The sequence below is a fragment of the Maylandia zebra genome, linkage group LG14 (assembly GCF_041146795.1).
Source record: "Maylandia zebra isolate NMK-2024a linkage group LG14, Mzebra_GT3a, whole genome shotgun sequence".
Classification (NCBI taxonomy): Eukaryota; Metazoa; Chordata; class Actinopteri; order Cichliformes; family Cichlidae; genus Maylandia; species Maylandia zebra.
Window position 1 is genome coordinate 30,897,084 of NC_135180.1, and position 23,549 is coordinate 30,920,632.

The 23,549-nt window shown below is 39.1% G+C and overlaps 3 protein-coding genes across 3 annotated transcripts; all 3 read left to right on the forward strand.

The window, feature by feature from the left end:
* The first annotated feature begins 508 nt into the window (after nt 1–508).
* LOC112435933 (olfactory receptor 2AT4-like) lies at nt 509–2,007 on the forward strand. The gene has a single exon (XM_024805036.2). The coding sequence runs from the start codon at nt 1,015–1,017 to the stop codon at nt 2,005–2,007; it is 993 nt and encodes a 330-aa protein (XP_024660804.2). The 5' UTR covers nt 509–1,014.
* Nucleotides 2,008–10,314: 8,307 nt separating this feature from the next.
* Nucleotides 10,315–11,616, forward strand: LOC106675465 (olfactory receptor 52E8-like). The gene has a single exon (XM_014410082.3). It carries the CDS (start codon nt 10,315–10,317, stop codon nt 11,278–11,280), a length of 966 nt encoding a protein of 321 aa, XP_014265568.3. The 3' UTR covers nt 11,281–11,616.
* A 2,311-nt stretch (nt 11,617–13,927) lies between these two features.
* On the forward strand, nt 13,928–14,893 carry LOC101465985 (olfactory receptor 52E8-like). Its single transcript, XM_004560628.3, has one exon. It carries the CDS (start codon nt 13,928–13,930, stop codon nt 14,891–14,893), a length of 966 nt encoding a protein of 321 aa, XP_004560685.3.
* Nucleotides 14,894–23,549: the final 8,656 nt, after the last annotated feature.

The window sequence follows — 23,549 nt, forward strand, 5'->3', positions numbered from 1 at the left end:
CAACCATAAATGATTAAGAAAGACGAATAAAACTCATAATATTCATTCAACTCAAAAAAATAACACATGATCCCCAGATCACAGACCCAGGACCATGACAACTTCTACTAAATAATTATGCATAATCTTTATTGAAGTCCAAAAAGCTGAATGACACCAAATGTAAATAGATACACATATAAATACCTAAAATATACTTTTTTTTACTTAAGCATGTCACACAATTAGTACTTTGAGCATGTATACAGTTTTTAATTAATCTTAAGAGTAACTGGTAAAGTACGGAGCCCCACAAGGGACATGGGAGAAAAAAAAAAAATTAAGACTGACTTTTGCGAGATCTCGCAAAACAAACTCGGGATCTTGCAAAACTTTTACGAGATCCCGAGTTTGTTTTGCGAGATCTCGCAAAAGTTCATCATAATTTTTTTTTCTCCCATGTCCCTTGTGGGGCTCCGTAGTAAAGGACTTTTTCCTTTACTAAAAAATACCATTAATGATGCTCTCATGGTCTGACTGAATATTGAGCACTGACTGATCCACAGAGAATAGAAAAATGGCCAATAGCACACCTTCATCACAAGGCCATATAGTGCAAGAAGTCTTTTTAAGCAGAGAACCAGGAGACAAGTCAGCAGAGTCTACCCCAAGGCTGTATGAGAAAGGTATATATAAACTGAGCTAATTAAAGTCTAAATCATTACTATGTTAATTTATATTGTTAAAATTTAACACAAAAAAGCTTTGGTTGTATACAAACATTCATGGATCGAAATCCTTTGTTAAAAGAAATAAGTAATCAAAAAGGATTAAAAACAATAATTTATAATCTTAGCAATATAAATGCATTAAATGGTACAATAGGGTTAACAGTACAGTGAAAAGAATCTAAATGAATTGGTTTGATGCTGTACTTTATTGTGAGTTTGAATGTCATCATGTAAATGATGAGCCTTAAGTGTTTTATCTAAAGTATTATATTTACTAGCGTTTTAAGGACGTCTCCCCTCCATCATGCCTGTGGAAAATCATAGCAGTGTGACGGAGTTTGTCCTTACCGGATTCCCTGGACTTCATCAAGAGTACTATGGTCTTGTCTCAGCTGTATTGTTTTTTGTATATTTGATAACTCTGATAGCAAATGCTACAGTTATTTTTTTATTTGCAACCAACCACAGCCTCCATGAGCCAATGTATTATATTATTTTAAATCTGAGTGTATGTGATATTCTCTTTAGCACAACCACTTTACCTAAGATCATAAGCAGATATTGGTTTCAGTCAGGAAGCATTTCATTTACTGCCTGTTTTATCCAAATGTACTTTGTCCATTATTTTGGCACAGCTGTTGCATACATTCTCTTTCAGATGGCTTTAGATAGATATTTGGCTATCTGCCATCCTCTCAGATATTCACATATTCTTACAAAATCGAATATTTTAATTCTTAGTATTACTGCATGGATTATTGCCAAGGCATCCCCTTTAATGATGGTCATTAGAGCATATCCTCTTCCTTACTGTGCCTCAAACATAATCACTCACTGCTTCTGTGACCATATTGGTATAACAGTCCTTGCGTGCACTGACAGGACCCCTTATGCCATCCCTGCTTTTGTATTTGCAATGGTTGTGCTACTGGGGCCTCTGGCATTCATCATTTTCTCATACGGCTCTATTCTTATAGCAGTGTATAAGATAGCAAATGTGCAAAGCCGCATGAAATCATTGTCCACTTGTAGTACTCAGCTGATTATAATCTCCCTTTATTTTTTACCCAGATGTTTTGTATATTTAGCCCAAAATGTTGGCATTACATTTAGTGCTGATGTGCGAATAGTGATCATCATGCTGTACAGCCTTGCCCCACCAATGATCAATCCACTCATATATTGCTTAAGAGCAAAAGACATGAGAGAAAGCTTGTTGAAACAATTCTGCAGAAGAATCGTTCCAGAAAAAGCTCAGGTTGCAGCTATTAGTAACTCGTTAAAAACATCACCTTAACATGCTTTAAATTATCCTATTCTAATGGGGAGCCAAAGTGATTCTTGTATTTCATTAAGGAGTCTTTTGCTTGGTTAGTGTATAGAAAAGTTTTATATAGTTGATTTTCAGTGGTATCTCTCGCAGGGTACAGAGTCGACACTTCCTGGCATGTGACTTAAATTATTTATTGCTTCTACTGAATCTAGAAAATAATCTCAGAGCACAAAGTAGTTCTATGTTAATCAAATTGGCTGTTTAACATTTAGTTCTTTAGTTTTGCTTTTTAATTTAAAAACCCCACAATAACAAGAGCTTTGCTGTATAATATTAAGGTGTATGTTTTACTTTTTCTGTTTTTGGGATGCTTCACTTTGTTTATAATTTTTTTAAGGAGAAATTGTATTGGAATGTAATTATAGAAGGGATTAATTGTAGTGTCTTAAATCATTTTAAACAGGTATGCAACTGAATAAATTAGAGGGGGAAAATGCATCATTTCTATTATTTACTGTGATATTTTTATGTTTTATGTTTTAAATAATGATGCAGCTTAATCATCATTTATAACAAATTTTGCTAATATATGTATGTGTGTATGATTTCAAATTTTAATTTCAATTAAATTTAAAATCCCCCCTTTAGCACCATCCCTTTTACACCTACAGTTGAGATAAAGTGAGGACTTCTGAGAGTAGAAATCAACACAGTGTTCTTGGAATCTTGAATTGAAGTGTTTGAAATTGCGTAAGGAGTTTCAAACACCAGTCTGGTGGTGACTCTGTGGAGGTAACTACAGCATCTGAAAGACGGTCATTTATATGGGCAGAAATCTGTGCCATCAGAAACTGAATTTGAATAAGTTAAATTTGAATTATTCGGACTGAATCTGAATTGTAGCTTGAATAAAGGCTTTTAAAAACTAAATTTGAATTAGCCTAATTTGAAATTCAATTTATTGGTTTGAAAATTATCATCACTAAATTGAACTTCAATTTTATAGTTTGAAAATGAATTCATTTGCTTTGAAACTGTATTTTATCCTTTAAAAATTTAGTTCTCGAATAATTTCAGATTCACTTCTCACCATTCAGTTTCAGTTCTACAATTCAATTTCATTTCCAAAATTCCGTTTTCTGTGACTTGCATCCGGTTCCGGTTCAAGAGTATGAACCGGAACCAGAGCGCAGATTAATAGAACTACGTTTTACTAGTGGACCGAAAGTGTCACTGATGGGAATCTACAGCATCTTGAGCTGAATTAAGACTTCAGAAGTCATGTCGAATGACCAGCGGATAAACTCTCAGGTTGGTAATAAATGTATTACATGTATAAGAACGAGCGTCATGTTAACAAATGATAGCCATACAGTAACTTTTATGCTTATTGTAGCTTTTAGCTAAATACGCCCTGGATTCAGCTTTGACAAACAAATATGCTCGACTGTTTCTAGTAGAATTCCAAAGTTGTCATCTTGTACCCTCTTAGAGCCCTGTATGCTTGCAGAGACCCCTACAGTAGGGAAATATGCAAAACAGTGTCCAAACCTTTGTAGTTTAGCTTTATTTATGTCTTACAGCATCCCAACTCTTTAGCTAACTTAATAACTTTAGCTGAAGTGAATAGTTAGTCTAATTCATTAGTGCAGCATTACCTCTCTCAGTCAGGAATTCATAATTCAACCCTTTCAGAAAAAACAAACAAACAAAATAAAACAAAACAAATTCCTGAAGCAACTTTAAGGAAAGTATATAGTGTTCATATATGTTATTTGAGGAAAAGAGCTTTGCATCATACATGTCTCTCTTTATCTGATAAGCAAATTGGCATATTATAGATTAGTAAATGTTATTCTGACTTTGTTTTTAATTCCAAAGCACCATAAATTTCAGACACCTCCACAGACTTTTTCTGCTGTGAATTGTTTGTCTTCTATTAGCACTTGTATCACTTTCATTATGGGAAAGTCTTAAATCAATCCTCAATCAGAATAAGAACATGAACTTGGGCTCTATTAACATTTTTTTAACCACATCAAATTTACCATTGCAGGGACGCTAGGCAAATAGCAGCAACCCCTGCAGAGGGCATCGCTCCATCACAGGGATAACAGAGAGACAGACAATCAAACACTCACTATCACATCCTACAGCCATTATAACCACTGAATTAATTCGCATTTCATATTAAATATCTCTCTCTACAACTGTCCACTCTCATCTAAATAACATCTTGAGACTCCAGCCTTATACCTCCAGCATGGACTCCTGCAAAGCTGTCCAGTTTTGTCTGCCTATTAAAGCCCTGGACATGCTGCAGTTTGTTCAAAACTCAGTTGCAGAGTTCTTTCTACTGCTGTGACAAAATAAATACATAAATCCATAAATAACAAAGACAAGTAATGCCACGTTTCATACAACAATCAACAAACCATCATCTCTTATAATGAATTTCATTCAAAATACTATTATAGAAAAACATTCTCATGGGTCCCATCAAAGTATATCAGCAATAACGCTAATAAATATTATCCAAAGTTACTCACATATATTTACAAAACTCATTTAATCACAGGTGTTGCACAACAGATTCAATAATCTCAATGGAATTTAACTCCATGCAAAATCTCATAGGCCATTTTGGCATTTCATCAGAAAAGTAACAAAAAACATCCAAAACGGACAAAACTACAAAAATCAAATCACTCGTTAACTCTAGATACATTAAGTCAACATTCGGCCATAATGGAATAAACAAAAACAACAATATTCAATAAATAAAACTAGTAATTGCACTTACTGTTGCTAGCCTAGCATTAGCTTACCGGCGATTTCGGCTGTGCGATCGCGGCTCCGCATTTTCATTAATTGTGACAAAACAAAACAAACAAATAACTCACCGTTGAGTCGATTGTGAGGTAGTTTAAAGATGAATGAATCGGCCGGGTTATTGCACGCTGTCAACTGGTCTAGTGTAAAATTTGTCGATATCTGACAAGTACGCCAACCACAGGGACAACAGCAGCCAGAGGAGCAGGGACATGCAGCTGATTGACCCGGAACTTATACAGGGTTCATTCCCGCCACAATAAAGGGACTGGCGGAAGTGGGGTCAGAAGTTACCGTGGTTACACTCTCCCCCCCTAATCTCATGGACGTCCTCGTACATGGACTAGGCTGGCAGCGAATGACTGGTTGGCTGAGGTGTGAAGGCATTGTCTCCTCTTCTTCATCATCTTGAAGAGCGAAGGAGAAGACAGAACTTAACCCATGGAGAAAGGTCTGAACGCTCTTTAACAGAGGCTTACCAGGCTTGATGTATTGCAGCCGATCAGGAGGATTCCTGGTGCGGGTTGAATGCCTCAAGGGTGGTTCTGCCTCAGGACTGAGAGGCTATGATTCAGTAGGTGAGTGTTGTGACAAGTTATTTCTGGATGCTTCTGAATCACAAGACAGACTTTCTTCATCGTGTGAAGTTTCTGCAAGGTCAACTGGCTCAAAGCCAGCTTCCAAGGTTCCGTTAGCAATAACTTGTTCCTCTTCAATAGGTACAGGTTCCTCTGAGAGAATAGCATTCTCTTCCTCTGTAGCCAATACTACAGGGACATCTGGCTGGTTGATAAGTGGAACAGGTTGCGCAGTATTGGGTAAGTCAATGGTTGTTGTGAAGGTGACTGGTTCAGCAGAGAAAGGAATAGGTAGGTATGAGACGAGTTCCTCTTCGTCATTGTCATCAGCATCAGCACATAGAGGAGACATGGGTAAGACAGGCATTTTTCTCTTCTGCTTAGTAAGCCTTTCCTTTTCAGGTGGTAAATACCCACAGGGCAGTAGGAGGTCTCGATGTAAAGTTCTCAGGGGCTTGTCTTGGCCTTCGGGTCGAACTGTATACACAGGAAGAGTGCCGGCTTTCTTCACTACAATGTACACAGATGACTCCCATTTATCTGCAAGCTTGTGTTTGCCTCTTAGCCACACGTTCCTCACAAGAACTCTGTCTCCAACATTCAGCTGTGATGCAGTGACATTTTTATCAAATCTGTTTTTGTTACGTTTCATCACCTTTTCTGAGCTTTCGATGGCCAGCTTGTAACTTTCTTCTAGGTGGGACTTTAGTTTTTCCACATATTGTGTGTGGGATGTTGATCCTTCTTTGGCAAGGGGTAGTCCAAAGGCCAAGTCGACCGGTAAGCGAGGTTGGCGGCCAAACATAAGCTCATATGGTGAAAAACCTGTAACATCATTTCTTGTGCAATTGTATGCATGCACCAGGGGTTTTACAAAATCTTTCCAATGGGATTTCTGTTGAGCTGTGAGTGTTCCTAGCATATCCAGTAATGTTCGGTTAAACCGTTCAACAGGATTGCTTCTTGGATGGTATGGAGTGGTTCTTATTTTGTGGATCCCAGCCATTTCACAAAGCTCTCGGATGATTCTGGATTCAAAGTCAGGGCCTTGGTCACTGTGCAAGCGTTCTGGGATACCATAATGCACAAGAAAGTTGTCCCATAAACATTTGGCAACAGTCCTGGCTTTCTGGTTTGGTGTTGGCACAGCAATGGCATATTTTGTGAAATGGTCAGTTATGACTTTGACTCCACGATCTGGTTCCACAGAGAGAAAATCCATACACACCAGTTCCATGGGATGAGAGGTTTTGATATTGACCAGAGGTGTGGCTCGTTCAGATGGAGATTTGCGTCTCACGCATCTTTCGCAGTGTCTTATTTTATTGACCACATCACTCGTCATCTTAGGCCAATAAAACCGGGAACGGACCAAGTCCAGCGTTCTGTCAATTCCCATGTGACCCATTTGATCATGTAGGTGGTGTAGTACAACTGGTCGATATTCCTCAGGTAGCACTAGCTGGTATGTGAAGTCACTTCCCACTTGTCTCTTCCTGACGAGAAGGGTGTTATGGAGCTCCAGTTTATTTACTTCTCGCAGTAATAGAGGTAAATCGGGAAGTTCTTCCCTCAGGAATGGCGGTGGGGACTCTCCTCGCTCAACCTGAGCTATGACATGCCGGATGACAGGGTCAAGGCGTTGTTTGGCTGCAAGGTCAGCTGTTGAGATTTGGGGGAGTACCATGGAGGTGAACTGGATGTCGTCCGTGAAACTGTCAGGCAGACTGTTGACATTGACAGACATGGATAACACCAGAGCAAGATCAGGATCAGTGCTTGAACTGTACACCAGATGACGGTCACAAACTGCTTTGATGGTATGCTGGTCAATAGAGACATGATCTGGTTCATTGAGATGTTGCCATGCAAATCTCCAGATTCGCTCACGTTCTTTCTGTGACAGAGGATCATCAGACAGTTCACCATGAGGTCGGCGAGACAAACCATCAGCATCCGCGTTCTGCTTTCCTGCTCTGTAGATTAATTTGAAGGTGAAAGTGGACAACGCTGAAAGCCATCTGTAACCGGTAGCGTCAAGTTTTGCTGATGATAAGAGGTATGTTAATGGGTTGCTGTCTGTCACAACTGTAAACTGAGCACCATAAAGATAGTCGTGGAATTTTTCAGTCACCGCCCATTTCAAACTCCAATTTGTGGGCGGGATACTTTGACTCACTCCGGGAAAGACCTCTGCTGGCATATGCTACGACTCTGTTTTTTCCATCCTGCTCTTGATACAGCACCGCACCAAGATCTGTGGCACTGGCATCAGTGTGGAGTGTGTATGGTTTTCTGGGATCAGCAAATGCCAGAACTGGGGCAGAAGTGAGTTTGTCAATAATGGACTCAAAAGCTTGTTGACACATTTGCGTCCATCGTCCTCCAAATGGCTCTTTGGGGTTGAGGTAATTCTCTGGCTTTACAGTTTGTCTCAGTTTCCTCTGGGAAGGTGGATAACCAGCAGTGAGATCATGCAACGGCTTGACAATGGCTGAATATCCCTGGACAAAACGTCTGTAGTACCCAGCAAAACCAAGGAAAGATCTTAATTCCTTCAAGTTTTTTGGCACTGGCCAAGAAGTGAGTGTGGAAATCTTGTCCGGATCAGTTTCAACACCAGCCTGGGACACTACATGGCCCAGATACTTCACAGATGTCTGGAAGAACACGCATTTCTCAAGTGAAAGCTTCAAGCCAAAATCTTTGAGTCTGGTGAGAACTTTCATCAGGCGAGCTTCATGTTCCTCAAGAGTTGGTGCAAAAACAATGAGATCGTCAATGAAAACCAGGACTTCTTTTAGATTCACGGCCGTGATTGCTGCGTCACTGTCACATGCCACATGGGTGGACCCCAGACAAGCTCGGTGGTTGCTGCTGGACATGTAGGCAGCACCTGGACCCACCTCTTCTGACACCTCCCTGTCCCTGGCCCAGGGGCCGGGAGTGTCGACGGTCAGGGCCTATCCCTCTCCCGCTCTCGAGAGAGGACACTGTAGTGCTCACCTGGCATAAATGGTCAATTTTTAAAGGAGTTCATTGACTTTTTATCCTCCACTTTGAAGCTGTCCAAACTGGTTATAGTCAGGGATTTTAATATACACATTGAGGATGACTCTGACCTCTTTGCCAGAAGTTTCCTTGGCGTCATGGATTATTTTCATTTTACACAGAATGTGTCTGGCCCTACACACACCAAAGGACACACACTGGACCTTGTTTTTACCTTAGGATTGTCAGGTGTTGTGTGGAGGTGAGGAAGAAGGAACCCAAATGCAGGACTCGCAGGTAGGTGAAGACTGGTGAAGGTTTATTTTAAGGAGTGGATGAACAGAGGGTGAACGGACACTGACTGGCTGGACAACTGAATGGCTGACTGAACTGAGGGAACACACGGGAAGGACAACATAACATCAACATCAATGACACGACAGTGAACGAGTAGAAACAGAGGGCTTAAATACACAGACTGATGATAATGATGATAATGAGAGACCAGTGAGTACACAGCTGAACATAATGAACTAATGATAAATGGGAAGAGGACTGAACATAATGCACACAGACCAAGGCTAACACAATAAAACAGGAAGTGGAACAGGCAGTAGATAAACAGTGAACATGAACTGAAAATACTGGGTCAACGACCCAGAAACCCTGACAAGGATTAACCAGTGATTTTATTAGTTCTGAGGACATTTTTATTTTGGACATTGTTGTATTGTTTTTTCCTGTCTTTCCATCTGTCTCTCTCTTCTATTTGACATGTGGTTAGCTCTTGCATCTTAAATTCCTCTACTGCTGCTAAATTTTCTGATGTTTTTAATTTATTTTTACATTCCTATAACAATGTTGATTTATTAAAAAACCTTTTTAATAATCATCGTCTTTCTATCTTTAGGCTCTCTTGGTTTATTTGCAAAATCTTCTATTAGGAATCTTGGTGTTACTTTTGACCCAGCTCTGACATTGGACGCTCATGTTAAATCTCTGGTCCGCTCCTGTTTTTACCATTTAAGAAACATTGTGAAGCTGAGTCCTATTGTTTCATGCTTTGAACTGGAAATGATCATTCATGCATTTGTTTCCTCTCATTTGGACTATTGTAATTCCTTGTTCACCTGTTTATGTAATACCTCCTTGGAACATCAGCAGGATGTTCAGAATGCTGCCGCAAGGCTTTGACCAAGTCTATCAAGTACTCCCATGCCATACCCCTGCTGATCCAGCTGCACTGGCTCCCCATAAAATTCAGAGTCCACTTTAAGATTATGATTTTGACATTCAGGACTCTGCATGGACAAGCACCAAAATATGTCAGTGATCTTTTACATCCTTACATCCCCTGCAGGCCCCTGAGGTCATGTGATGAGGGCTTGCTTGTTGTCCAGCACACGAGGCTGAAAACAAAAGGTGACAGAGCTTTTGTAACTATGGCCCCCAGACTTTGGAACTCTCTCCTATTGAGTTTGAGATCTGTGGACTCACTCACCTCTTTTAAAAAACAGCTAAAAACTCATCTTTTTAAACTTGCCTTTGGCTGATTTTTGTTTTTATGTTTTAGCTTTGGTGAAGCACTTTGTGATTTTATCTTGAAAGGTGCTATATAAATAAAAGGAAGAGAGAAGGGTGTGCTAAAGGGTGTCCATTGAGGATACAACAGGTCAGACCTCATAAAAGATGGATGCTGCCTACCACCCAGACACTCTTTTGAATATAGAGCTGCAATCAGAAGCAAAAGCCATACTCAAAGTATGTAACAGAGATCATCTAATTAATTGCTTTTTTCTAAGACCACCTTTTAAATAGCTTTTTTTAATGATTTCTGGAAAATGATTAATGTATAAATGTTATAGTGCATGTTAGTAGTATATTCTCATATCAATATTTCAAAGCTCTAATCAAATTTGTTACTGAAATTATGATCACCAATGTAACAAGGATGAAAAGCTTCTTCATCCTTGGATTTCCTGGACTTTCACCACAGTATTATGGACCCATATCAACTTTTCTTTTTTTTGTTTACCTAGCAATTGCATTGGGGAACATTTTCATTTTATCATTTGTTGCCTATGAAAAGTCCCTGCAAAAGCCAACATATCTGGTCTTTTGTCACCTGGCCCTGAATGACTTGACATTTGGCACTGTGACACTGCCAAAAATCATGTCAAAATATTGGTTTGACAATAGTGTTATTTCATTTTATGGCTGTTTTACGCAAATGTTCTTTGTTCATTATTTGGGATCAGTAACATCTTTCATCTTGCTGGTAATGGCTCTTGATCGATTTGTTGCAATATGTATTCCTCTTCGTTACCCTGTTCTAATTACAAACAGTGTCATATCTGTGTTGTGTGGGTTTGCTTGGTTCATACCTCTGCCTTTGATGATAGCTGTTGTACTCCATGCCCTAACTTTACCTTTCTGCAAATCAAACATCATTGTTCAGTGCTACTGTGACAACATATCCATAATAAGCCAGGCTTGTGGAGACGATGTTAGAATTTTTGTAGTCACTTCACTCTGTTTAGCCATGTTTTGTCTTTTGCTTCCTCTTGCATTCATTTTGTTTTCCTACATTTCTATTATTGTGGTTATTATGAAAATGTCCAGTTCTGCAGGGCGCAAAAGAACCTTATCCACTTGTACTTCACAAATATTTATCACATGTCTTTTTTATCTACCCAGATGTTTTGTTTATGTGACTTATGCTGTTGGATTTTCTTTCAGTTTAGATGTCCGCATTGGGTTGATATTGCTGTACAGTCTTTTTCCTGCTGCTGTTAATCCAGTCATATACTGTTTCAAGACTCGCGACATTAAACACATGCTGATGAAGAGGCTGAAGAAAACTAAAATTGAATTAGAGATAAAGCTTTCACCTTAATATGTAACTCTGAAAAGTGAATCGATAAGTCAGAAGCAGGATATCTCTTTCTCAGACACTTATGAGAGTAAAGACGTGATGATTTTCACAATGTAGCCCCTTTTCAGTATTTTTCCTCCCAAACATGGATTCCACTCTTGTTTTTTTTTTAATTTATGTGTATATTTCATACATATTATGGCAAATTGTACTGAAAAATGTTACTTCTCTTGTAAGGTGTAATGCTCAAAATCTGTAAAAGTGTAAAAGTATGCTGTTTACCCACAATATTAAACATAGGTTGTATGAAATCAATCAAATTTTGCTATCATTGAAAATACATACATATTCCTACTTTAGTACATATTAGTAATTAGACATATCAGGATGGTTTTTGTTGAAGCTGTTGCCTTGAACCCGTAACCACAGTTACACATTTGCATGTAGGCAAGACACATTTTTTAACTTGTCTTTGTTTTGTTTTTCAAGTCAAGCCTTCATTAGTATCCTGTCATCTAATTTTTAAGATGTGCAAAATCTAATTAAATTTTTTCTTTCATTATAAAGATGTAATGATTATAAAATAGTATGTGATGTTACAGACATAGACTCAGCATATTGTTGAAACTGATCAAACTATTGGTGTATATGTTTATGATGTGTCACTGTGTATTTAGGTAGGCATACAAAGAATTAAATACAGACATATGTGTACAGCGTCTCTGTTATGATTCCATATTCTTTAAGTAACATGCTGGACTGGACACTAAGAGCTCTAGGGCCATTTTGTTTCTATAAATAAAGAGACAGGTATAGGACCAGCATGCACTGGGGTGGGCCTATGTATTTTTTTTTTACCAGAGCAGGAGAAGCAGCAGGAAGTAACAAAAATGGATCTTGTTATTGCTTGCCAAACTGGATAAAATAAATCATAAAAACGCAACTTTCAAGTTTGGACAGTGGACTTCTTTTGCCTGCGTACGAAATATTATCTCAGTGCAGCAGTGGCTTGTGGACTTTTAATTGTGGGATGTTTGGTCTGTCAAACAAAAGAAATCCTGGATCCTTGAAGTTCAGGTACATTCTGTACAGAAACCCTGGCAAAAAGACTGAATCTAAAAGGTAAAAAGACCAATATCCTTTTGAGAATAATGAGTCAAGATAGGATTGTTAGTGCACAAGTTCTGTCTGGTTTGGAAGCAAATGATTTCATGCCGCTGCCAGATGTTTTGACTCAAAAGACCATGCCAGTTTCTACAGTCAATATTCCCCAGCAAGGCAACATTGATCAGTGGCCTCATCTTAAACCTGTTAAACTTCACGACATTGATGCAGAGGTGGAGCTACTGATAGGCACTGATGCTTCCAATGTTTTAGAGCCATGGAAGGTGATTTTTTGATTTTCTGATGTTGTTAATTTATTTTTACATTCCTATAACAATGTTGATTTATTATAAAACCTTTTTAATAATCATCGTCTTTCTATCTTTAGGCTCTCTTGGTTTATTTGCAAAATCTTCTATTAGGAATCTTGGTGTTACTTTTGACCCAGCTCTGACATTGGACGCTCATGTTAAATCTCTGGTCCGCTCCTGTTTTTACCATTTAAGAAACATTGCGAAGCTGAGTCCTATTGTTTCATGCTTTGAACTGAAAATGATCATTCATGCATTTGTTTCCTCTCATTTGGACTATTGTAATTCCTTGTTCACCTGTTTATGTAATACCTCCTTGGAACATCAGCAGGATGTTCAGAATGCTGCCGCAAGGCTTTGACCAAGTCTATCAAGTACTCCCATGCCACACCCCTGCTGATCCAGCTGCACTGGCTCCCCATAAAATTCAGAGTCCACTTTAAGATTATGATTTTGACATTCAGGACTCTGCATGGACAAGCACCAAAATACGTCAGTGATCTTTTACATCCTTACATCCCCAGCAGGCCCCTGAGGTCATGTGATGAGGGCTTGCTTGTTGTCCAGCACACGAGGCTGAAAACAAAAGGTGACAGAGCTTTTGTAACTATGGCCCCCAGACTTTGGAACTCTCTCCTATTGAGTTTGAGATCTGTGGACTCACTCACCTCTTTTAAAAAACAGCTAAAAACTCATCTTTTTAAACTTGCCTTTGGCTGATTTTTGTTTTTATGTTTTAGCTTTGGTGAAGCACTTTGTGATTTTATCTTGAAAGGTGCTATATAAATAAAATTTTACTGACTTACTTTACTTATGTACACTCTTGTTTAGTACTCGTTTCTCCAGACTTCAGTTATTGGCATGGAATTTTGCAGCCAATGCACTGCCAAATCTTCAGGGAACAGCACTTTTTGACCAAGAATAATTTATTACAAGCTAGCTTAGCAGGAAGAGAGAAGGATGTGCTGAAGGGTGTCCATTGAGGATACAACAGGTCAGACCTCATAAAAGATGGATGCTGCCTACCACCCCGACACTCTTTTGAATATAGAGCTGCAATCAGAAGCAAAAGCCATACTCAAAGTATGTAACAGAGATCATCTAATTAATTGCTTTTTTCTAAGACCACCTTTTAAATAGGTTTTTTTTAATGATTTCTGAAAAATGATTAATGTATAAATGTTATAGTGCATGTTAGTAGTATATTCTCATATCAATATTTCAAAGCTCTAATCAAATTTGTTACTGAAATTATGATCACCAATGTAACAAGGATGAAAAGCTTCTTCATCCTTGGATTTCCTGGACTTTCACCACAGTATTATGGACCCATATCAACTTTTCTTTTTTTTGTTTACCTAGCAATTGCATTGGGGAACATTTTCATTTTATCATTTGTTGCCTATGAAAAGTCCCTGCAAAAGCCAACATATCTGGTCTTTTGTCACCTGGCCCTGAATGACTTGACATTTGGCACTGTGACACTGCCAAAAATCATGTCAAAATATTGGTTTGACAATAGTGTTATTTCATTTTATGGCTGTTTTACGCAAATGTTCTTTGTTCATTATTTGGGATCAGTAACATCTTTCATCTTGCTGGTAATGGCTCTTGATCGATTTGTTGCAATATGTATTCCTCTTCGTTACCCTGTTCTAATTACAAACAGTGTCATATCTGTGTTGTGTGGGTTTGCTTGGTTCATACCTCTGCCTTTGATGATAGCTGTTGTACTCCATGCCCTAACTTTACCTTTCTGTAAATCAAACATCATTGTTCAGTGCTACTGTGACCACATATCCATAGTAAGCCAGGCTTGTGGAGACGATGTTAGAATTGTTGTAGTCACTTCACTCTGTTTAGCCATGTTTTGTCTTTTGCTTCCTCTTGCATTCATTTTGTTTTCCTACATTTCTATTATTGTGGTTATTATGAAAATGTCCAGTTCTGCAGGGCGCAAAAGAACCTTATCCACTTGTACTTCACAAATATTTATCGCATGTCTTTTTTATCTACCCAGATGTTTTGTTTATGTGGCTAATGCTTTTGGATTTTCTTTCAGTTTAGATGTCCGCATTGGGTTGATATTGCTGTACAGTCTTTTTCCTGCTGCTGTTAATCCAGTCATATACTGTTTCAAGACTCGCGACATTAAACACATGCTGATGAAGAGGCTGAAGAAAACTAAAATCGGATTAGAGATAAAGCTTGCCCTTTAATATGTAACTCTGAGAAATAAGTCGATAAGCCAAAATCAGGATATCTCTTTCTCAGACACTTTTATGAAAGTAGACTACTCGCTTTTCACAATGTTATTTTATGTACATATATTTTGTACATAATTATGGCGAATTGTACTGAAAAATGTTACTTCTCTTTTAAGGTGTAATGCTCAAAATCTGTAAAAGTGTAAAAGTATGCTGTTTACCCACAATATTAAACATAGGTTGTATGAAATCAATCAAATTTTGCTATCATTGAAAATACATACATATTCCTACTTTAGTACATATTAGTAATTAGACATATCAGGATGGTTTTTGTTGAAGCTGTTGCCTTGAACCCGTAACCACAGTTACACATTTGCATGTAGGCAAGACACATTTTTTAACTTGTCTTTGTTTTGTTTTTCAAGTCAAGCCTTCATTAGTATCCTGTCATCTAATTTTTAAGATGTGCAAAATCTAATTAAATTTTTGCTTTCATTATAAAGATGTAATGATTATAAAATAGTATGTGATGTTATAGACATAGACTCAGCATATTGTTGAAACTTATTAAACTATTGGTGTATATGTTTATGATGTGTCACTGTGTATTTAGGTAGACATACAAAGAATTAAATACAGACATATGTGTACAGCGTCTCTGTTATGATTCCATATTCTTTAAGTAACATGCTGGACAGGGTTTATCATTTTTAACCCTAGAACACTATCGCCGGGTGATTTTCACCCGAGCAAATGTATTTACATAATTTTCAATATGTTGCGTTTGTCTGAGTGTGGTGGGTCTCTGGGTAGTTTCAGCATTGTCTTTGAAGGCGTGGGTGTTTCCCTACCCCAAATCCCGCTTTTTCCTACAGGCATGTGTTTGGGTGAATTTCACCCGGCAATAGTGATAGAGGATAAAGTAGGTTTTGGGTGGATTTCACCCGGTGATAGTGTTAGTGTATAAAATCAGGCGAGCTTGCCGCATTTCAAGGGTGACAACATTCAGGCTCACCATATTTACTGTCCCTCTTCAACTACAGCTGTCACCCTGTTGCAGGTTTAGTGTTTCTGGCATCCCAGCTAGTGAGTAACACATAGGTAAGGTTTGTTTAACTTGGCAATTGTTAGCTGATTAGATTTCTTTTTCTTTTCTTTTTTTTTATCTAAAAGCTAGCTAGATAACTGTGCACATTATTTCTTTCAGCAAATACCTAGCAAGATAGCTAGCTGGTGAAGTTCTAGCAGTCCTCTAGGGAAAAAAATGCCAAAAAGGAAACCACTGAAGTACTTCACCCAAAAAGAAATAGAAGAGATTCTATTCAGGGAAAGCAGTGATGAAGATGTTGATCATGTGGAAGCAGAAGAGATGTATGACAGCGAAAGTGACGTGGACTACATTCCAAAACCGGGTGATGATGACAGTGATAGTGATGGCTTTGAGCCTAGCACTTCAAGTCATCGGAGAAAAAAAATGCGACATCGTGATTCAAGTAGACTGACCACCAGGCAAATTCCCACCTCAGGACCTTTTGCCTCTAGGGTTACTGCCCATCTTACTTCCCCTGCCACACCTGATGTGGTTCTTGCCACGCCTGATGCGGTCCCTGCCACGCCTGATGTGGGTCACAGGGGGAGAGGACACCGCCATGTGAATGATGACATGGCCTATATTGTGAGACTCCAAAACAAGTCTTACAGGAGTACTTCTGGTTTCCAGGGGAGTTCTCGGCCTCAGACATTGGCAGCTACCAGGACAGCTGCACGATGCCTGCTTTTACACCAGGACCAACACCAGAAGCATCAAATGCTGACACCCCTGAGAAGTGTTTCACATTATTTTTTGAGGAGCAAATCATCGACGAAATTGTGACATGGACGAACATCCGTATTGATGCTGAAGTTGTGAAGTATCGGAAGATAACAGGTACTTTCCAGAGAACAACCCCAGCAGAGGTGCGTGCAATGCTAGGGATTTGTATCTTTAGTGGTTGCCAGATGGACAACCATTTGTCTACTAAAGAAATGTGGAACCCTGCTACTGCTGCACCTGTGTACCGTGCTGCTATGTCTGAGGGCCGCTTTTCATTCCTCCTTAGCTGTCTCCGATTTGATGACCCTGACACACGGCAAGAAAGACAGGCCATGGATAAATTTGCTCCCATTAGAAATATATGGCAAATATTCATTGACAACTGTAAAAACTTATATGTGCCCAGTCAAAACATAACTGTAGATGAACAGTTGCTTGGATTTAGAGGGAGGTGTCCATTTAGAATGTGCATCCCCAACAAACCTGCCAAATATGGTATCAAGCTTGTCCTTGCCAATGATTCCCAAAGCAAGTACCTGCTGACAGGAATACCATACCTGGGGAAACTTGTAACACAACGACAGGATGGACAAAGTCTTGGCCAGCATTTCACCAAGGAGCTGACCAAACAATATCACCATACAAACAGGAATGTGACCACTGATAATTGGTTCACTTCTGTGCCACTGGCGATTGATCTGCTGCAGAACTGTGGCATGACCTTAGTGGGAACAATAAAAGCAAACAAAAGGGAGATCCCACAAGTGATGAAAGTTAAAGAAAATCACGTGCCAGGCTCCAGTGCATTTCTTTTTACCAAAGAACTAACCTTGGTGTCCTTCCTCCCTGACAAAGCTTCAAAAAAGAAGGTTGTACTGCTCCTGTCATCCATGCATACACAACCAAGCATAAGACCCACTCGTAAGCCCGAAGTGATTGAATTTTACAACAAAACAAAGGGAGGTGTCGATACTTTTGACCAGATGTGCGCTCACTATGGTTATGGAAGAAAAACCAAGAGATGGCCCCTTTGCGTGTTCTATGGCATCATCAATGCTGGTGTGATAAACTCATGGATCATTCACAATGAGAATGCAATGAAGACAGGTGAAAACCAAATGCAGAGGAGGCTTTGGCATTGGCACTCATCAAACCATGGGCAGAGCAGAGGTTCCCCTCTTCAAATCTGTCACGTCAACTCAGAGTCCTGATCTGTAGCGTGCTCGACATCCCTACCCCTGGCACTCTTGAAGGTGAGGCAGGACCAGTGGCAGCAGAAAGCAGTGGTCCCTTAGTGAGGTGTGCTGACTGCTGTTAGATTATAATATTATTTTATGCCATGTTATACCCCTAATTAAAGATTGTGAATTATTATGTAGTTTTAGTTTGCATTATTCTCCTGAATTAGAAGAAGCTGACAACTATTGCATTAGTTAAACTGATTTGCATTAAAGTAGACTGCTGATTTATTGTGAATGAATGATATTGTTTTATGATGCATTATACTGCTGAGTTATAAGAAATACTGTTCGCAGAAAGTCATCGCCTTGTTTGTCTGATTAGAAGAGAGAGTATACTGGAGTTTTCTGCCCCATCTCAGCAGGAGCAGATAAACAGGGAGCCAAGGTTGTAGCTTAGGCGTCGTGTGAGAGAAAAGCATGTGAGTGTTTAGGCTTTTGAGTGTGAATGTTTAGGCTTTTTATGATAAGGTGGAGGCACCAGAGGCTATAAGAGTTTGAGTAATGCTCCACCATTTTGAGATCTGAGGCTGTCTGCATACAGTGTCCATCTCCCACGCGTGTGTGCATTAAAATCATCGTTTGACTCAACCCGGCCGGACCAGTGTTGTTATTGTGGTTTTTCTCTTGTGTCCATCCCCAATTTGAACTCGTAACAGCTTGGGGGCTCGTCCTGTGGTATTGGGGTGGAATTTAAAGGTTTGGACGGTCCGAGGTTGTCGAACGGACAGGCACAAGCCAGTGGTCTGACGTGAGTGGGCATAAGCCGGCTTATCTAAAGGTAAGGCACTACCTGTTGAATTATTTCCAAAGTGTGCCAAATTGGATATGACTAAATTAAAGTCTACTCACTGAAATCACTGGTAGAGGGTCTGTTTTGATTTTGATGAGGATCCGTGTGTGTTATGCAGTTAAAGTCAGTTAAGAGTATTTAATGAAGTTGAAAAAATATGAACGTAATAATGTTGGGTTTGAGTCCCTGGATATTGAGTTAAAGGCTCAGGTAGTTTGGTAGGGAATTGGTCATGTTGTTGGTTAAAGTCCAAATTGGCTATAAGTGTGGTCCTGTGTGATTATAAGTGAGGGTTGGCTCCATTGACCTCTAGGTGGCACTTGCCTTAGTCAGACTCTTGTTTTAGGGTGTTGACTGTTGTTTCAAATTGTTACAAATTATTATAGGACGGCACCAGAAGTTGCTAAGAAGCGCATAGCCCGGAGGTTACGCTCCCTCCTGGCCGTGGATGCGCGGTCTTGACCTGTCGGCGAACAGGGTTAGTTCAGTTTGGCTTATCTGTGGGGTACAGGGCATCCTGAAATAAGCTAGGAGTTAGAGTCTCCTCACCGTTTGGAACGGTGTGATGTGCTTTTTTGGATACTGTTAAATTGAGTTAGGGATTTTAGAAATTAGGTCAGAAACTGTTCCAGAAGTAACAGATACTGTTTAATTGATTACAAAAAAGTTACCTTTCTTCGGTTGGACCCGTTATGGTTAAATTTGTCGAAATTGTGTAGGTGCTCTTTAGAAATTAGGTCAGAAACTGTTCCAGAAGTAACAGATACTGTTTGATTGATTACAAAAAAGTGAGACTTTCTTCGGTGAGACCCGTTATATTAAATTTGTCGAAATTTGTTAGGTGCTGAATCTGTCAGGCCTGTCAGTGATTGTAAATATAAGACGTCTTTGTAATATAAAATAATAGAGTTTTGCCTGAGCTTTGTGTGAGACTCTGTGTGACGTGCAGCTGCAGCGCTGCGAGCTATTTTTAGACTGTGTGTTAACATGCAAATGAGCTGGGAGGAGTACAGAGGACTTTTGTTGCTGTTTAGCATGTTTTTTGAGTTTTATAATTATGAGTTGCAAACAATGATACATGCCTGTAATTAAAACGCTGATTTTGCTGATTATAATATTATAAATAAGGTTTTGAATGACTATGCTGAATGTTTGATGTTCGGCTGGGTTTTGATATAGAAGTGACAAATCGTATATGATTAAGACCGGCACTTTAGTCAGCAGAGTAAGATTGTGATGAAAATGATATTAAATAAATCTCTCAGTGTGTTGATACAGGCGGCTACAGGCCTGGACCAACTGCCCCCACAAGCACAGCGGCCGAAGCAAATTATAGTTATGGAAACCAAATTCAGCAAGAATCAGCAGCTGTGGAAAAGACAGCAGCTAGCAGAGAATTAAAGGAGGAATTAAGAGGAGTTTTTTAACATATAACATTGGGCCCAACAAACTTGTGGAGGTTGGGAAGGCGTCCGGAGCATCACAACAAAAGGTGAAACAAAAACACACACAAGCAGAGAAATGTGAGAGAAAGGCTCCTTTTAAGGTAACGCCTAGTTTGAGGAAAAGTTAAAATCAACCTGCTTTTATACAAATGCACACACATGCAATGAAGAAACAGCTTACACTCATGAACGTGTGAAGACTTTACAGCAAGTTTAAAGCAGTGAAACTTAATATACACCCGCCGTTAAATAATAAAGTTTATCCAGTACTAACAAATAAACTCTCTGGGTTGCAGGACAACAACTTAACTTTAAAAAAAAATAAAAATAAAAAACTGGTCTGACCAACCAGTGACGATACAACAAATTTAGTGGCTAGAAAAGTCAAATTGTGACATGTTTTTTGCTGAAGGGTTAACATAAGTGATTATTGAGTGAAAGAAAGTTCCATTTTTGTGCTTTTAAACATGATCTTAAGAATTTTAACATGTACCTGTGTTGTCCTGTCAGCTTGGTGGGTTATGAGTTGATTATATGATATATTATATATATAAGAGAAAAAACAAAAAAAGGGGGAGAGAAGGTTGACACAGGGCTCGGTCCCGGTGTTTCTCCCCTCTCTGAGTGACGCAGCCAATAAAACATCATTCTGGTTCGTTCGATTTTGTTTTGTTTTGTTTTGTTTTGTTTTTTCTCTTTCCTTTTTCTCTTTATGCTTGATTACAGGCTGCTTTGTCGCCCAGAAAGCCGAGGCTGACCCTGGACTCCTGCTCTCCCTCCCTACCATCTTTGCTCTCTCCTCCACCATCTTTGATGTGACCCTGACCAAATGCTAAATATTGTGTGTGAAGTTTTGGTTGATTTTTGGGTTTTGTTTGACACAAGGTGTATTTGATCAGTGAGGTTTGGATTATTTTCTTTCTCCAAGAGAGGGGAAGATGGTTTATGTTTGGACATGTTTGCAATGGGCCCCAGTATTTGTTATTTTATGAGTACTTTATTGGTTATGGTTGTTTTTGCTTTTGTTACAGTGCACTGAGATAAGAACATCTGAGAGGTGTGATCCACCGGTGGCGATATTTTGGTATTTTGTGAGTTCCTGATTTAGCAAATCGGCTCCTTAATCCAGGCCTGAGAAATTGAACTTTAGAGCGCTATGAAATATTCTTACTGAAAACAGTCGTAAAGTAATTTTTCTCCATGATTATAATGGGCGGGGGAGAAATTCACTTATATGGGACACTGGTCGGATGAGAAGTCCTGAGCCTAAAAGGATTGCAGCGAGCCAATCCGGTCCAAAAAACAAGTAACTGTTTTCCTTTAAAATGATGACGTCATCTTGCTGGTGAGGGAGCTTCGAGTAGGTTGCGCGTGGAGCTCCATTATCAGCAATATCTGGTATGAATGTGTGTGGATGTATGCATGTGACTGGACTGTGATGGACTGATGACTAAAAGTTTTAATTGACTTGAAATTGAGACAAAAACGGTACTGACTTTAGGATTAGTAGATGCCCACAAACAGTTCACCCACTCTGTAAAAGAAGGGTGGATGTTTTGTCCTGCTTTGTTTTGTTTTGCGAGAACAGAAGGTTGACAGAGACTAAAGGGGGAGGCTGCAGCGTCACATGAGGGTAAACTGCAGACTTAACCCTTTGGTTGCACTGAGGTTTATGAATAATAGGGAAATGATAAACTTGCCAAACTCAAAAGAGAGATATGTAATGATAAACACTGGTCCCCGCCTTTTGGGTGCCTTTTGAAATAGTCAGCAATTTAAAACTAAGAGAGAACCGATAGGGGTGGTGCTGCACAAGAACAAGAGTAAAATAAAGTAAAATATTGTGTTTAGCTTTGAGCAGTTTAAATTAAAATGTAACATTACACTCAGAGGATCAATATGAAGGTCGATATATCTTAATTTTGTATGAAGTACATGACTGGTGACTGTTCTGTCCTGTTCTGTCCTGAGCTTTTGTTTTTTCAGCACCCACTTGGCCACGCCAACAGTTTCTCGCCACCGAAAAAGGGGTACTTGCAAAGAATAGAGAGGAATATCATCAAAACTGGGAAAGGTAAGCCCAAAAGGGGGTGATAACGCCATAACTTTCACTTATGGTCAAATTCTCAAAATTTGACCCTGAACTTGAAAAAATTCTTTAAACATTTAGAGACAAAGTGGAGGTTTAGATAAATATAATGTCGTAAACCACATAAGGATGGAGTATTTGACTCAATAAGATAGTGAAATAACATGCAGTAAAATGTTGATCATGTTGATTATGTTTATTCCAGTGTGCGGAGCAGGGTTATTATTATTATTAAAGAAAATAAATGAAACAACGAAAATTAGAAGTGGAAAAACGTTTGCTTTAACGGAAATAACAAGAAAAAAGGAAAATTAACTAAAACTGTAATGAATGTTCACAAAATTAGCCAAAGTCAATTGGATTTATTGTCAAATGTGTTTAGTTTCATTGATGTGTGCGCGCCCTACAATAGCTAAGTTAGGCGCTACGGTAGTCGAGTCGTCTGTGCGGCTGCTCCGTCCACGCGCAGAAGCATGTCAGGAAAGTCGGGAGAAAGCGCCAGAGTCCAATTGAGGATCATTTTAATATGACTGTTTTTTAGACATAACAAGAGTCTTGTAGTCGAGAGGGACATAATGTCCTCCTGAGACCCAGAGAATAAGAAAAAAAACAGGGAGAAAATATTTTCGTTTTTTCTTTTTCTTTTAAATAAATCAAGTGTTATTAAAATAACAATCTCATAAGATGAAGATCAGGGACCAACCCAGAAGTCACTGACACTTCACTAGCTGTAAACTATTGGTTCAGGAATAAGTGATGGCACTGAACTTTCTATTTCACAAAAGTCAATTTATTTAGGATATCTGAGGAAGTACTGATTTTTATTTGGAGACACAAAGGAACATTTGGCACTTCCCTCATCTCACATCTGTTTCATTGTTACACCCATCCACTACAAAATCTACCATTACTGTGCGCTGCATTTAAGTGACTACGATGAGCGAGACAGAGTCTGGCTGGCTCAGATGCTGGCAGTTCTCGCTGCAGTCTACCGGTAGCGTCTCCTTTCAGGCCAGGATAGACGAGTGTCACTGAGCAGTGACTAAGTTTGTGGTAAAAGGCTTGCACCCATTTGCCACAGCAGATGCCCCCGATTTTCGGTAAGTGAATGTGTTTAATTGTAGGCAGGGACATTACTGGATATTCTTGTGTAATTGCTACAGAATAATTTATGTTATACTTTGTTATTGCTACAGATGAATATTTATTTTTATTATTTTACATTTACAATTTTTTTCCCGGGGACCCTGTGACCCATTGAAGAGCTGTAGGCTGGATCTCTTAAGA

What these genes read in the sequence shown, in the direction of transcription:
- LOC101465985 (XM_004560628.3), top strand. Translation starts at nt 13,928, where the DNA reads ATGATCACCAATGTAACAAGGATGAAAAGCTTCTTCATCCTTGGATTT.
- LOC106675465 (XM_014410082.3), top strand. Translation starts at nt 10,315, where the DNA reads ATGATCACCAATGTAACAAGGATGAAAAGCTTCTTCATCCTTGGATTT.
- LOC112435933 (XM_024805036.2), top strand. Translation starts at nt 1,015, where the DNA reads ATGCCTGTGGAAAATCATAGCAGTGTGACGGAGTTTGTCCTTACCGGA.